The sequence below is a fragment of the Dunckerocampus dactyliophorus genome, chromosome 7 (genome assembly GCF_027744805.1).
Source record: "Dunckerocampus dactyliophorus isolate RoL2022-P2 chromosome 7, RoL_Ddac_1.1, whole genome shotgun sequence".
Taxonomy (NCBI): domain Eukaryota; kingdom Metazoa; phylum Chordata; class Actinopteri; order Syngnathiformes; family Syngnathidae; genus Dunckerocampus; species Dunckerocampus dactyliophorus.
Window position 1 is genome coordinate 31909892 of NC_072825.1, and position 15755 is coordinate 31925646.

Consider the following 15755-nt stretch of genomic DNA (forward strand, 5'->3'; position numbering starts at 1 on the left):
ACTTGTAACATTGACCACAATCCCTTCTGAGATGCTTGTTGGCCTGTGATAGGTTACATTTTTTTAAAACATTGGTGAGCGTCATTAATCCAAGCTCCGAAACACACAAGAACAAATGTGAATCCAATGAATCCGTTCCAGAAAGCCGAAAAAGTCAACACTAAACACGTTTGTATAATTTTACATGCAGTTAACAATTCTAAATGCATGTAAATAACGAATGAAAGGCACGTTATTGTTGTCAAAGACATGATGTGGCAGCGAGATCAACACAGACGCCATGCCATGAGGTATTTCTTGAATTCAATAGTGTTTCTCACCTTCTTTATCAAAATGCTGGCGCTTGCAATTTTCTGCAAAAAGAAAAGTGAGAGACTTGAGGTGAGAAATACAACTGAATTCCAGAAATAACTCACGGCAAAACAGGCAGGTGGTGTCCGTGTTGATCTCGCTGCCACATTGTGTCTTTATCAGCAATCTTCAATGATGGTAAACGTAACATTAAATGCTCATTTATCAATTTCCTTCATCGTCTATGGGAATTTTCAATAGTTTTCGACACGTAAAACAATAATTGTAAACCTATAAAAACGTGTTTTGTGTTAACATTTATTAAGTGTCAACTGCTGATGACATAGCTGACTTCCGATTCCTGTTTCCATGTATTAGCAAGCTAATAGGATGCTAACGAGGATATTTTATGATAAAAATACATAACAGGGCACAGCTGGACTCGCACAGTATATTAATAACACGACGAGACGCGCACCTTATTGTACGCTAACCGCAAAAAGTATGAGATTCAAGGCAAAATTTTCGGCCTTAACCAAAAAAGACGCTAACCGGAGTGTATGCTAAGTGAGGTTGTCCACTGCATTTCCAAAGGTAACCAAAACATACAAAAACCCCACAGGAAATAATGTAAATCCAATTAATCTGTTCCAAAACCCCAAAAATGTAAACACAAAACACGTTTTTATAGTTTTACATGCCAACAACAATGCAAAATAATTGTAAATTATGAATTAAATGTATAAATGAACATTTAACACCACTTTATTGACAACTCTTGATCTCTTGTTGACACCTTTACACCTTTCGTGACTTTAGATTCTTTGGTTTTTTGTTTCTTGTTGATGTGGACTTCCCTTAGATCCTGGCGAGATTGGCCACAATACGATGAGCTCTTTCTTGTTTCTTCACCTTCTTCATCGAATCGCTGGAACTCGCAACTTTCTTTGGCCCCATGGCGGGCTATTTAGTAGTCGCACTTGATGAAAGAAATGCACGGACAGTGAGTCAGCAAGGCGCAGGGTGCTTTGACTGGGCGCTTGATTCCGATTCAGTTTGTTACACTCAATATTGTACGATAACAGAGACAACATTTTTGTTGAAAACCGAATCATGCAAAAGCTGGGCCTTCAAAAATCAAGTTTTGACTGTTATCTGTTCCAGTCTCAAACAGTGGCCATCATAAAAGCTTTATTAAGTGTACAGGCAGATGTTAACAGGCAGACAAGTGTAAAACGAATGAAGGGGATAATGTAATTCAGAGTAGATTTGCATCCGGCGCATAAAACACATGACTTTAGCGCAGTACTGTATGTTTTTCAGAACACAAAGTGATGTTGTACTCAACTGACCACCGCCTGCTCTGAAATTCAATTAGCTGTTTTTATTTTTAAATCAAATCCATTTTAAAGGCATGCTTTATATTACCCAGAAAAAAAAAAATCCCCTCTGACCCAGCAGACGAGTACACTGAATAACACGTTGTTAAGCTGGAGATCTTATTGGGGGGTGTTTTTATGTGTGCTGAGATATTAGCCTAAACAATCTTTTTTTTTTTCTTCTTCTTCTTTGGCCGCATGCACGTCACCTGCGATGACACGGCAGATAATGCTGAATCAAAATGCCTTTGCAGCTCCAGCGAGCCAGCCAGCATGTTGTGATGCTATCTCTTTACGTAGAACAACATATTGTGGACACATGACTTACACCCTTTCACACACTTGCATGTGTGTTTTTAAAGATATATGAAATAGCATTTCTTTGCTGACTAATACTTCCAGCAGCTGTCAGTCATTCAAGTGCACAAACATTTGTATCATTAAACAAAACCCTGCTTCTTCCCTCACCATGCTCCACCGTATGCTGTGTGTGTGTGTGTGTGTGTGTGTGTGTGTGTGTGTGTGTGCGTGTGTGCGTGTGTGCGTGTGTGCGTGTGCATGTGTTCCATTCAACTGTGCAGGCATGCGCCAAACGTCCCAGCTGGAGGGCTACCTGGGGTCGTGCGTCCTCCGCGAGAGCCCGCGTGCTAATGCACTAGGTATGTTGCACCATGAATACACACGCACGCACACGAACGGTAATATCCTCATACAGAAACTAATACAAGGGGTCCTCGGTCTACATATGACTTCCATTCCTAGTGCAGAAAGAAAAAGATAAAATACAAGAATTAAGTGAAACAGTAATAAAAAAATCCTTACTTTTATACCTGTGGTTGTCTTGCACACTGGAAGGGGCGTTGCAAGGGAGGGAGAGACAGGCTTATTGGGAGGAGGAAGTCTCAATAATGAGACCACTACACTGCTGGGTTATTACTGGCGCTCATACAGTGTTTGAGGATACCATCTTTATCTTTCACGACCATGGTCACGACAGTCTAACAGAGGAGGATGTTTCCAAAGAATGAACAGTGGTGTGAAAAAGCGTTTCCCCTTCCTGATTTCTTGTTTTTTTGCATGTTTGTCACACTCATGTTTCAGATCAACAAACGAATTTAAATATTAGTCCATGACAACACAACTGAACACAGAATGAAGTTTTTAAATGAAACTTTTTATTATGATGGGAGAAAAAAATCCAAACCTACATGCCCCTGTGTGAAAGCTTTGGGACGCCAGCCAACCACAATGAGAGCCATGAGCCACAAATGGCGAAAACATGGAACAGTGATGAACCTTCCCAGGAGTGGCCGGCCAACCAAAATGACCCCAAGAGCGCAGTGACGACTCACAAAAGGTCACAAAAGACCCCACAACAACATCCAACGAACTGCAGGCCTCACTTGCCTCAGTTAAGGTCAGTGTTCATGACTCCACCATAAGAAAGACACTGGGCAAAAACGGCCTGCATGGCAGAGTTCCAAGACCAAAACCACTGCTGAACAAAAACAACATTAAGGCTCGTCTCAATTTTACCAGAAAACATCTTGATGATCCCCAAGACCTTTGGGAAAATACTCAAAAGTTGAACTTTTTGGAAGGTGTGTGTCCCATTACATCTGGCGTAAAAGTAACGCCACATTTCAGAAAAAGAACATCATAGCAACAGTAAAATATGGTGGTGGTAGTGTGATGGTCTTCAGGACCTGGAAGGCTTGCTGTGATAAATGGAAGCATGAATTGTGCTGAAGGAGAATGTCCGGCCATCTGTTGGTGACCTCAAGCTGAAAGCAACTTGGGTTCTGCAGCAGGACAATGATCCAAAACACACCAGCAAGTCCACCTCTGAATGGATGAAGACTTTGGAGTGGTCTAGTCCAAGTCCTGACCTGAATCCTATTGAGATGCTGTGGCATGACCTTAAAAAGGAAAAGCCTCCAATGTGGCTGAATGACAACAATTGTGCAAAATTCCTCCCCAGCGAGACTCATTGCAAGTTATCACAAATGCTTGATTGCAGTTGTTGCTGCTAAGGGGGGCCAACCACTTATTAGCTTTAGGGGGCCATCACTTTATCACACAGGGACATGTAGCTTTGGATTTTTCTCCCTTAATGATAAAAGTTTAATTGAAAAAGTGCATAAAGTGTTGAGTTGTGTTGTCGTTGACTAATATTTACATTTGTTCAATGATCTGAAACATTTAAGTATGACAAAGAAGCAAAAAAAAAATAAGACAACAGGAAGGGGGCAAACACTTTTTCACACCACTGTCACGGCATCAAATCTGGTCTCAGCCTTTGAAAGTTATGCATCTGTTAAGATCATATTCTAAAATGTATTGGTTCATCTTTGGGTCATCTTTGACTTATGCTGATAATATCGAAAAAACAAACGTGCATAGAAACGCAACATAACCTCATCCTCTGGCAGGGGGAAATAATCTTTGTGTATTCAAAAGCTAAAACAAAATACAATATTCAGAATCATCCAGAAGACAGGAAGTCACACAGTATCTGTCTCAGCGTCTTACAAAGGTCCTTATAAAAGCAGAATAAATCATGATGAAATGGCGGCTTAGCCATGTAGTATGAGTGAACTGTGTGATTGTTTTGCCGGAACAGCTTTGCGTTCCGATTGTTTTACCCCTCCTGTTCAAGTTGCATTGCAAATGTGTTGTTAAAACCACCGAACAGAAAAGGCGAATGATAGACAAAGAAGAACGTTTGCTGAGAGAGAGGAGACAGCGTTAGGTCACATCATTGACTGTGATTGGAGTCTCGGTGGGGGGGCATGGGGGAAGGGTTAGGGGACGAGAAGGGACCAGGATGTAGCCACAGATGGTGAGCGCATCCACTTCATGGCCTGATTCTGTAGTGCTGGATGGTCCAGATAGTCATGGGGTGCAGGAATAGCAGGGATGTAGTTGTGAGGACCTTAGTAGGATTTTGGAGACTAGTTGGAGAACCCAGGGATGGACGAGGCATACCGGCAGACACAGCAGTAAACATAGTAAAGGCTTCACATCTTTCGTTGTGATTATTGTTCCACGAGTGTGTGTGATTAAAAACATGTTATTTTCGAATCAAAGAAGAAATGAGCTGCTGATAGATAAGAAGAAAACCACCAATGCTAAAACATGCCACGTTAGACAAACATCACGCAGCAATACACTACACATCAAGCGTTTTTTATGACATTGGTGAAAAAATAGTGTAGTATGCATTCCAAGCCAGTAGTTGGTGATGTTACCTTGTCAAGGAACTCGATGACGACTGTGGTCTTTAGAATAGCCTTCATCAGCACGTACAGGTATGTGACGGTGGCACGTAATTGGTGTCATAAATCGTGATCCCGCAGGCGTAATTGATCGACACTGTTTTTAAATGTTCACATGTTCAGCCCGAAAAGTACATTGGCCGACATGGGCAAACGTGCAGCAACGTCCAAATGCTCTGAAAGCTGCTGGATCCAAACAATATGCAAAAGCAAAATGCCGCAAATGCCCAAAACACACTAAAACCCCCAAAACAACTGCATGAGGGAAATGCTGCAAATTCAAGTAACTAAACAGAAGTTAGCCAGGTAACCAGGAAGTCGTCCATGAGACCAAGAAGTCATCCAGGATATCAGGAAGTTTAGCTAGGATACCAGGAAGTTTAGTCAGAATAACAGGAAGTAAGCCAGGCAACCAGGAAGTCATCCATGATACCAGGAAGTTTAGCTAGGATACCAGGAAGTTTAACTAGGATACCAGGAAGTTTAGTCAGGATACCAGGAAGTTTAGCTAGGTTACCAGGAAGTTGAGTCAGAATACCAGGAAGTAAGCCAGGCAACCTGGTAGTCATCCAGGATACCAGGAAGTTTAGCTAGGATACCAGGAAGTTTAGTCAGGATACGAGGAAGTTAGCCATGCTACCAGGGTTGTCAGACCTGAGGGAAATCTGTCTTCAAAGATATGAAGATGTCTTTAAACACTTGGCCGTAAAAAACAGTTCCTCCATAAGAGGAATAAAAGGATAAACGGTAGATATCCCTTAGGTCTGGCGTCCCTGGTAGTCTGGCTAACTACCTGGTAGCCTGGACAACTTCCTGGTAGCCTGGCTAACTTTTGGTATTTTTGGCATTTGCAGCATTTTCTTGTTGTGTGTGATTTTGGGTGTTTAGATCATTTCTGTGTTGGGGCGTTGCGGCGCGTTTGCCCTAAGCGTCACTGTGTAAACAAAAGGCCAACATGACAGTTTCCCTCCCATTTAGTGCGAGCTGGGTTGGCTTTGTGGGTTCGGCGTTCAACATTCCCTCCAGCACCACTTTTTTGGCGAGCGCCAACAGAGAGTCAGGAGTGGCGTGCTCGTAGGTTCACCTGTGCCAGCTGAGGCCACTGTTGGTGAAGCAAGTCACTTTGCATGGCTCTCTTTCCCCATTTCTCACATAACCCCCCAACCCTCCCTCCCTGCCTCACCCCCGCGGCCCCCAACCCATTCCCATTGTGCGTTTAATCCAGGGCTCTTTTGTGGCAGGATTCCACGCGAGGACTTCTGTGGCACCCTCCTCTTCCTCCTCCTCCTCCTCATCCCAGGGCCTGCCATGCTCCTCTGTCAGCCCTCTTCTCTTTTCAATTTGCATGGAAATGCCTCCATGTGTGCCCCCCAGCACTGACACACACACACATTCAAATACAAGTCAATAGGCATGCCATACCATCAGAGAGTGGGAATGCCAGGGATTATGGGGAAGAGATGTGATTATTACCAAGATTTTTTTTGTTTTGTTCCTCCCACCAACCCCCACACAAACCCACATCACCGCCCCCCCCCCATCATTTGTTTTTGACAAACACTCAATAGACTCATCTTGGCCAAGCGCTTTGTGCTCACTGACAGTTAAGAAACACGCGATTATTGCGGATATTTTTGGAAAAGGTCCATGCGCTTAATCTTTCATCTGCTAAAAAAACATACATCTTCTTTAAGACCCCCCGACGCCCCCACTCCTCTTCATCATAACAGCCGCTCACAATCCCGTACGATGTTGTTTAGCCTTCTATGGAGTGCGGAGGCCACTCTTTGGAGGTGTTAATGTATGAATCCTTCAGAGCTGCCCCCTCACTGGTGCGCGTGAAAAGGCTCACCATATGTACCTTCACATTTCAAGACAAAAGCGCAAACGTTTATCAGCTCCGAAATGTTCATTCACCGGGCGAGCCGTCTCCAATCACTGCTGTGCTTCTGCTAAGACTGCTTCCTTCTCGTAAACAACCCTGCAACTTGACGCTTGTCACGTGTCGCCAAGCGCCTGAAAACCAGCAATCATCAAGTCCAGCCAGCCAAGTTTTGCACGTTAACTAATTTGTCACTGAAGTACATACACACAGGGCCGCCCCTGGCCAAATTGGGGCCCTAGGCAGAATTATATTTGTATTTATTTATTTGTGTATTTATTTTTATGTCTTATTTTTAGTATTAAAATATTTTAAATAACAAATTAACAGATAAAAAAAAAACTGTCCGAGGCTGGGATAGAATCAGCACTCCCTGCCTGAAAAGGCAGCAGTTGTACCGTTACACCACCAGGGACTGATGGCACAGTGTCTCATCTCATTTTTTCCTCCATTGGCTCGGGCTGAGAATGCGCCCCCTTGGATTTTGGGGCCCTTCGCACTCAACCAACATGTACTTTACTGTACTGTCCTAAATCCTGCTTTGTTCTCTCATCTCTCTCATCTCTGTCTCCCGCCCTCGTCCTCTAGCTGAAATGGACGGCCTGTCCGACCTCTCCCCGCCCAGCTCCAACCACAACCACCTGGGCTTCTCCCAACAGCAGCAACCCATCCCGGGCAGCACGGCGGAGCAGACGCCTTCCTCGCCGGTGCCACCGCTGTCTCACGCGCCGCCGCCGCCGACCCACGGCGGCCAGACAGGTGGCCGGCAGCCCCAGCTTTCCGGCCTGCACCACCCGGGTTTGGTGTCCACGCCCATCAGCCCTCAGCTGGTCAACCAGCAGCTGGTGATGGCGCAGATCCTCAACCAGCAGTACGCCGTCAACCGCCTGCTGGCGCAGCAGTCGCTGTCGCAGCAGTACCTCAACCACCCGCCCGTCAACCGCGCCTCGCACGGCAAGCCCCTGGAGCCTCAGGTGGGCTCCAACACGGAGGTGTCCTCCGAGATCTACCAGTGGGTCCGGGACGAGCTCAAGCGGGCTGGCATCTCGCAGGCTGTCTTTGCACGGGTTGCCTTCAACAGAACCCAGGTTAGTGCTAATGCTGCTGCTACTTCATGCATTGTTGTATTATGTTAAGTATTGACCACACACTGACACACAAAACGTCTCTTGATGCTGCCAAGTGGAAGCGTTGCGGTCTCTTCTCTTCCAGAGGTTTGTCAAATGAGTTGTACAAGTTTATTACCACAGCCGTCAGCTTTGTGGCTGAGTATGGGGAAAAAAGGAGAGGAAAAAAGAAAGTGACGCCAGTTTCCCACGCAAACAACAGCAAGTCTTATCTGTGCTCACAGACCACTTCACCTTTGGAGGATTATTTATTAGCTCTTTTGTTTTGTTTTTTCATTCCAGTGTGCTAATAAAAGGAGCGGGGGTGGAGGTGATGTGGGGTGGTCTGAAAGAAGCTGCTGTCAGTGCAGGAGGTGCGCCTGAGGGGGCGTAGGGGGAAGCTGAGGACTTGTGCTATTTGGGAAAGTGATTGACTGAGGGGAAGAAGAAGACGGATGACAAGCTTGTGTGACATCATCATCTAATTAGCATAAATGGCCAGGACGCATGTGCGGGTCATGCTTATGCGCGCTGTGGGTGGCAAAAAGGGAGCAAAAACATGAAAAGTAAAACACATACTGTATGTTTAGAAATACAAATGCACTTTCTTTTGTCGCTTCTTTTTCGGGGGCATATTAATGTCACAAGCAATACGGAGCCACGTGTGAGTGCCCGCACGTGCGATATAGTCTCCAAAAGTGTCCAGAAAAAGTTGCGAGTCACTTTTTTTGTTGTTTTAAAAGCAGAATGTAGAGGGGCTTGATTCTTGCTACATATAGCGATAAAGTGGCTACGTTGGCAACACTGATCCCTCTTTCAACGTCTTCTTATTCTGGGGCAGACCAGGTGTGTACGAGGTTTGCTAAGAAGTGGAGCTACAATGCCATCTACTGTACTGAGTTGGAACTACATTCAAAGACAGTCCCCTTATAATGTGTTTATGAGGGCGAACAGGTAACGCCAAATCTACTGGTGGCTGCTGTCTGTTACATAAGACCTAAACGAGCGTGCAGTCCACTGCTACATTTTCTCTGGACCTGAAATAATGACACAATTAGATAACAGTGTCTTTTTAGAGCTCCTCTCTTTATCCCAGCTTGATTGAATGTTTCACAAATGCACACAAATGACTTAACAGCAGCACATATTTTCCCCCATCACCTTGTTTTTAATAGCAAATCACACCTATTGACGGCGAGAGAATCGGCGCAGTGTGCGGCCAAGGCACGCGTAAAAAGGCCCAATCACGCGCTCGTAGCGAGCGAATCGAGCGCTATTGAGAATTAAACAAGAGACCGCGCTGATTGCCAGCTGTGTCGCGCCAGCGCTCACTGAGAATATGTCCCAAGATTGCCCAGAACACTTTAAAGAGAGTTTTGTACAGTATGTGGGTGCACATGCAAAGCTTTTTGGGGATTTGTTTTCCAGGAGTTACAATTGAAGTTTCTCACCGGTGAAGCAAAAAGCAACAATTTATAGTCTGATTTCCTGTGTGTATTTGAGATCTTTTAGAAAAAAGGTTATTTTGAAATAAATATTTCATTTGACATATATTACATTTATATTTGAAAACTATATATTTGGTATGTATTTATCAGTCATTTTGCAATGTTTTCTATAAATCTTATAATATTACTTTAGATGAATGGCTCATTAGAATCTTTGTAAAGCAAGATTTTCTAGCCTGATTTCCTGTGTATAATTGAGACGTTACATATAATCTTTTTTAAAAATAAATAAATATTTGCAAAAGTGCATTTATATTTAAAAAATAATATATATTTTTAATTAAGCACTTAAGTCATTTTGCAATATTTATACTAACTGTAATATATTCATATTATTATACGTATGAATTTACTATTAATAAGCAAAAAGCAAGATTTCAAAGTATGATTTCCTGTGTGGATTTGATATTTTTACATCAATACATATTGAATGCAATATATATTATTTTTAGTTTAAGTGTTTTCATTGATTTTGAATGGTTTTATATTAATTTGTGTGTATCTCAGCTGTAAAAATGCAGTCCACATGCATTCGTCCACTGTTTCTTCCATTTGGCATCCTTGCTGTTGGCTTGACTGTCTCCCGACTTCATATTAGTTTAACAGTCCCGTAGAATTCTCCACTTGTTGCTTTAGCAGCCTACAAATATGTGGTGGACATGACATAGTAACTGTCATTGGGGCATCATGTCATGTGACCTCCCCTCCTCCACCACGCAGGGCTTGCTGTCAGAGATTCTCCGCAAAGAAGAAGATCCTAAAACGGCCTCGCAGTCATTGCTGGTCAACTTGCGGGCCATGCAGAACTTCCTGCAGCTGCCCGAGGCCGAGCGGGACCGCATCTACCAGGAAGAGAGGGAACGCAGTCTCACGGCGGCCTCCGCCATGGGCGCTGCCCCGCTGATCAGCACTCCACCCAGCCGGCCTGTGCAGGTGCTGTATGTCCTCCACACATTCTCATGTACGAGCACAATACCACAAAGGCTTCAAATCAGGGGCTAATGTTGACGTTCGCACATTCTAAAGCTCGCCACAACACACGCCGAGCCAGTGGCCCTTGTTTAAAGTTACGGCGCGTGCATGAGAAGCACATTTCGAGTGCAGTCGGCTCCATCTCACCGCTGAGAAGAGCCAACAATGCGTCCTCTGTCCTGTTTTCTTTTTTATTACACGTACAAAATGCACCACCCAAGGCGCATTCAACGGCTATGTGCACCATCACCGAAAGCGAAAAGGTGTCATTGTGAGGCAGCGGAGCTGGACTTGAGCAGGTCCGCTGAACAGCTCATCTTTTTACACTCAGACGCTGTTAGAGTTCCAGCAGTCGCCAGCACAGAACACTCAATTCAAAGGAAAGCTGTTGAATCTGGAATGAAATCAACTTCATGGACGGAATGAAACATTTGCTTGGTTTTCCTTTAAGGATGCAAAAAATAGGAATCGGGATTTCTTTTTTTTCTTTGCTTAGAATGCCACACACAGGCACCACATTTTTAAAGAAATCACTGGCTTTTTTGAAAAACTATTATTATCATTATTTTGATTAGAGTCCTCATTGTCTTGTTCAGCTTTAAGGAAACTTCAAATGGTCTGTCCACCATTCTTCATGAGAGGACTTGACAGAAATGACTAACAAGCCTGGAAATAATCCACCAAGTCAAAAACATGGTACATGTGCTTATCCATGCACGTAAGAAAGACACATCTCAAGAAAAATACGTGGATTAACGCGATCGCGACTCCCTCGAGCTGATGAACGATAGCCAGCAAGCCTTGCCGGAAACCGGGGCAGCGGCGTCAACTCGCCCTGGTCGGTGAGGCTTGCTGATAAAGTGGTAGCGTTTGTTTGTGATGCAGCTGATTAAGTATTCATAAAATCATTTGATTTTTTTGGATTGTGGTTTGGATGTGTTTCCATCATGGGTTGGGTCCCTTTTCAGTCAAAATGCGGCAAATTGTGTCTGAGCTGTTCGCTGGAAATGAAGCCTTAGGTCAGGGATGTCCAAACTCTTTCCAGCGAGGGCTACATGCTGCAAAATGAAACAACGCAAGGGTCACTTTGATATTTAGTGAAGAAGCACATGTAGATATGGGGAGAAGTTATACATATTTCAGGAAAAAAGCGCATCTCAGCTTTGTGATATTAAGTGAAAAAGCCTGTTATTAGTATCATTACTTTATTCCCATAATATTCACACTTTCTGCTCAAGCTAATTTTCCAAAAATGTCAACTTTGTTTGTTTTTTTTGTTTTTTTTTTAAATAACATATTTTTCTTTGGGCCGCACGGTGGCCTAGTGGAGATCTGGGTTGGAGTCGCCATCGGACATCTCGGTGCGGAGTTTGCATGTTCTTCCCCGTGTGTGCGTGAGTTGTCTATATGTGCCTGTGATTGGCTGGAGACCAGTCCAGGGTGTACCCCCAAAACCCTAATAGAAGATACGCGGCATTGACAACCCTATGCTACTAAAATGACATGTTTTTTTCCCCGGGCTCGGCGATATAGACCAAAACTCACATCCCGATATATTTAGGTTGAATATCGATATCTGATATATATCCTGATACTTTTCCCACTAAGTGGGTTTAGACAAAGTCAAAGTCAAATATGCATGCGAAATTGTTTCATTAAAATTAAAAAAACCTAAACGCTAAAATAAAATAGTGAATTCTCTTTTTGAAATGAATATAAATAAATATAATCGTCAATATTTTTTATAACGCTCAAGTCCTCAGCTAATAGTTCAGCAAAATATGAACTAAAGTGTCCTGTTGAAGAGGAAATGTTTAAATGTCAGCAGCAACTCTAAAATATTGGGGGCTTTTTGTTGGTTTAATGCCCGATTAATCATGTCTTTCACAGCACTAAGGGTACAATTAGCTCATTGTCTCCGTTTTCCACAGGAAACGATGGTGCACCATTACTTACATCAACTGGGTTTGTAGTTTTCTTAGTTTCCCATAATATTTAGACTATATTCTTGTAAAATTAGAACTATTTCCACAAGCTACTTTCCAGAAAACCTACAACTTTATTGGCTGTTTTGTTTGTTTCTCATGTTACTTTTTCCTTAATATTTCAGCGTATGCAACTAAAATGACGGTATACAACATTATTCTTGTAAAATCACAACCTTTTCTCAGTAGATTAAGATTTTGACTTTATTCTTGTAAAATGTCTGCATATTTTTCCATTTTTGCAGTTGCTGTCATTTTTTTAGTTTTCTTGTTAAATTATATTTTTAGAATTTGGCCAATAAAAACCAACAGTCCCCCCGGCCGCACTTTGTCCGTCTCTGCTTTAGGGACAAGCATTTAAGGTTTGATTGAAAGGAGCTGTAGGCTTACGTGTTGCCAAACGTAAAACTAAAAAACGCTATGGTAGTTTGGTTTGTGCCTGATCCAGTCTGGAGCCGACCCTGGTAGCGACATTCTCTATGAGGCTCAACTTGATTTGTTTTGCAGAGGTGCGGCTGTATTATTAAAATAAAAAAAATCAAGAACTAGTTTGGAGAACTGGCAAGCGAGTGGAACGACGACATGAAAAATCATCTGCCTTTTAATTGGCGCGCTTACTCTCAAGTCAACAACATCAGTAGAATATCTCCAGGCTGATATCATTTAGCCGCGTGATTTAAAGCCCGATGACATCTATCATGTAGACCTACATGAGGCAATTCTTACCAAGCCACCAACAAGCGCTCACTCACACACACACGTGCGTGCGCACACACGCACTCCTGCGCCTGGCCATCTGCCAGCCTGTATGGCGCGATGCAGCATGAATATGCGCGCATAAATCACGCATGGTGGCAACTGAGCCCAAGACAGAGGAAGGTTTTTATAGGCCTCGTAAAAACACATGCGGCGGTATGTCTCACTCATACAGCACGGCCGGCCCGAGCACGCCTCGGCCTTAACAATTAGCACCACATGGCAACTAGCGGCGGACCAGGGCCTCCCACCATGGCCTCACCTCCCACTTCCTGTGCAACCTTTGGAATTGTCATCACTTTTGCACATTGGGTTCACACTTTTTAAAAATGGTCCCATTTGTTGGGTCAAAATAGATCTGCGTCGCGCATTTAGGCCCTGTCCACACGGGAACGTTTTTTTTTTTTCTGGCGGGTTGAAAACAAGTTCCCATACTGTGCGGGATTAGTAAACAGTTGCATCCAGACGAGAACGTGAGTGAAGACGATGGAATACACAAGGCAACCCTACGTGTGGCGCTGTAAACAAAAAGGCGGGCGGAACCACGTGACACACCAAATCATAGAAGAAGAAAGACATAAGTCCGTTGACTTCCACTTTTCAAGACTCTTTTAGACTTACGAGAAGTGGAATGACGCCTGCGAGTCATTGTGGAGTCTAAGACAAGAAAATATGAGGAGAATGTCGACTTGGGTGAGTTACGTCCGTCTAAATACTCGCGTCACAGCTCACTTCTGGTCACGTGATGACAGCGGGCCGGTGATGTCATCATTTTCATATTGCAACCAGAAGCTGTTTTGACAAAATACCGTTTCAGGTCACCTGGAACACCGTTCCCGTGTGGATGATTTCCGTGTTTGCTTAAACGCTGTGATCCTTTGGATCAGGAGTGTCCAAAATGTGAACAATTTCGCTGACATTTTGCCTTGGTTTTCATACAAAGTAGACGCTCACCCTGCACTGTATCATTCCACGAGTGCCCAAAACAACGCACCCTATGTCTTGCTGACTCATGGTCCGTGCATTTTTTTTATCGAGTGCAACTGCTAAATAACCCGACATGGGGCCAAAATATAGTGGCAGCAATTTGATGCAGAAGGTAAGAAACACGAAAGAATTCCATCCTGCCAGGATGTGTGGGAGGTCCACATCAACAATAAGTTCCAGCCGTTCTATAAAATGGACTTTTTGCAGAGGTGGGGGACAGTCAGTGCTTTGCAAGTAAAGTAAAGCCATGCAAGTCCAAGTCAAGACAAGACGATCTTGTTGAAATGACCATCACGTTAGTTGTATTCAGTACTTTGAATGGGGACACATTAGACTTAAAAGGATAATATGATGTCCCCATCAGCAGTGTAGTATCATTGTATAGAGTAGTATCACTTGGGCCCGTGAGTCCAGTTCTGGTCAGATTTCCGTCACGAGGAACATAGTTCCTCTTAGTCGCTGGGCCACTTAAGTGAAGAGTTTGGCTTCTCAAAACAAAATGTGGTGAAAAGAGTAGGTACACATCGCTCAACGTTATATTTGTCTCCCGCCATATCCCTGCGTGCCGTTGCCTGTCCGGTCGTGTGTACGTGATGGAGATGCTCGCATCTTCTTTCGCTGTGGAACACACTTCCGTCGCGGAAGAAGATGCGAGCGTCTTCCTCACGTACACACGAATGCAGAGACGACAGATGATCTTTACTTAAGTGGCCCCAGCGAGGATTTCCTCGTCACGGAGGGGGGGGTAAGTGACTGGGGGGGTAAGTGACTGCTGATGTACTCCACTGCTGATGGGATGTCATGCAACTTCATGGCAAAACATCCCAACTATCCCTTTAACACATTTACTGAGAATCTCAAGTATTTTCAAGTCCGGAGTCATTGATGTCAGAGTGCAAGTAGAGTTGCAAATTCTACCCTTAAGACATTCAAATTGCGACTGGGGTCCACGCCTCTGATTTTTTTGTCTGCGACGGATGAATTGGATTTACATGATTTCCTAATTGTTTTCGAACTTTCGGTGAACCTTTTGAAAGAAACGACTGCGAAGTGAGGTTCCACTGCAGCATATTAGGTATTATGTGTACATTATGTGGAAATGAAACATACACATTCCTGAAACACCGCAAGCGCAGTTTTACAGAGTTTTCACTGCGTTCACGTGAGGACGAAGGTAAATATCTCAGGACACGTCCTGAGAAGTCAACCCCGACGCCGTTGTGCTGTGACTCGAAAGCGATGATTCATATGCTAATAGCGCCTTGCTTTTTATTAGGAGACTTGTTGCCTTGTCAAAGGATTCTTGTCAAGAAGCAACAAGCCTCTGAATGAAGATGATTTGATTTTGTTTTTAATTACCGCCTCGACGTGAGAATCAAATCACAGAGTACGACATATCAAAGTGCTTTTGGATTGCTGCGTGTGTGTTTGAAATAAAATTGTGCTGTTTTGTGTGCCGACTGTGCAGCCGCGGAGGGAAGACTGCAACAGCGTGCGGCCTGAAGACTGGAACCCTCGCATCCCTGTGGGCATTTCCCCTGTGAGCAAACACCCCCACCTCTACCCCGAAATCTCTTACACGGTACCACCCATTGGAAAACACACACACAC

At 43.9% G+C, this 15755-nt stretch overlaps 1 protein-coding gene across 6 annotated transcripts in view; it reads left to right on the forward strand.

Moving 5' to 3' along the window:
• Nucleotides 1–15755, forward strand: part of LOC129184690 (DNA-binding protein SATB1) — an 83893-nt gene that overhangs the window by 39407 nt on the left and 28731 nt on the right. For 4 of the 6 annotated variants that reach the window (XM_054780857.1, XM_054780861.1, XM_054780858.1 and 1 more), the window contains exons 7-10: nt 2252–2329; nt 7419–7918; nt 10165–10377; nt 15613–15726. In XM_054780857.1, the coding sequence (XP_054636832.1) occupies nt 2252–2329; nt 7419–7918; nt 10165–10377; nt 15613–15726 (905 nt within the window). The remainder of the gene's footprint in view (nt 1–2251; nt 2330–7418; nt 7919–10164; nt 10378–15612; nt 15727–15755) is intronic. The other 2 variants (XM_054780860.1, XM_054780862.1) reach the window with 2 other exon arrangements.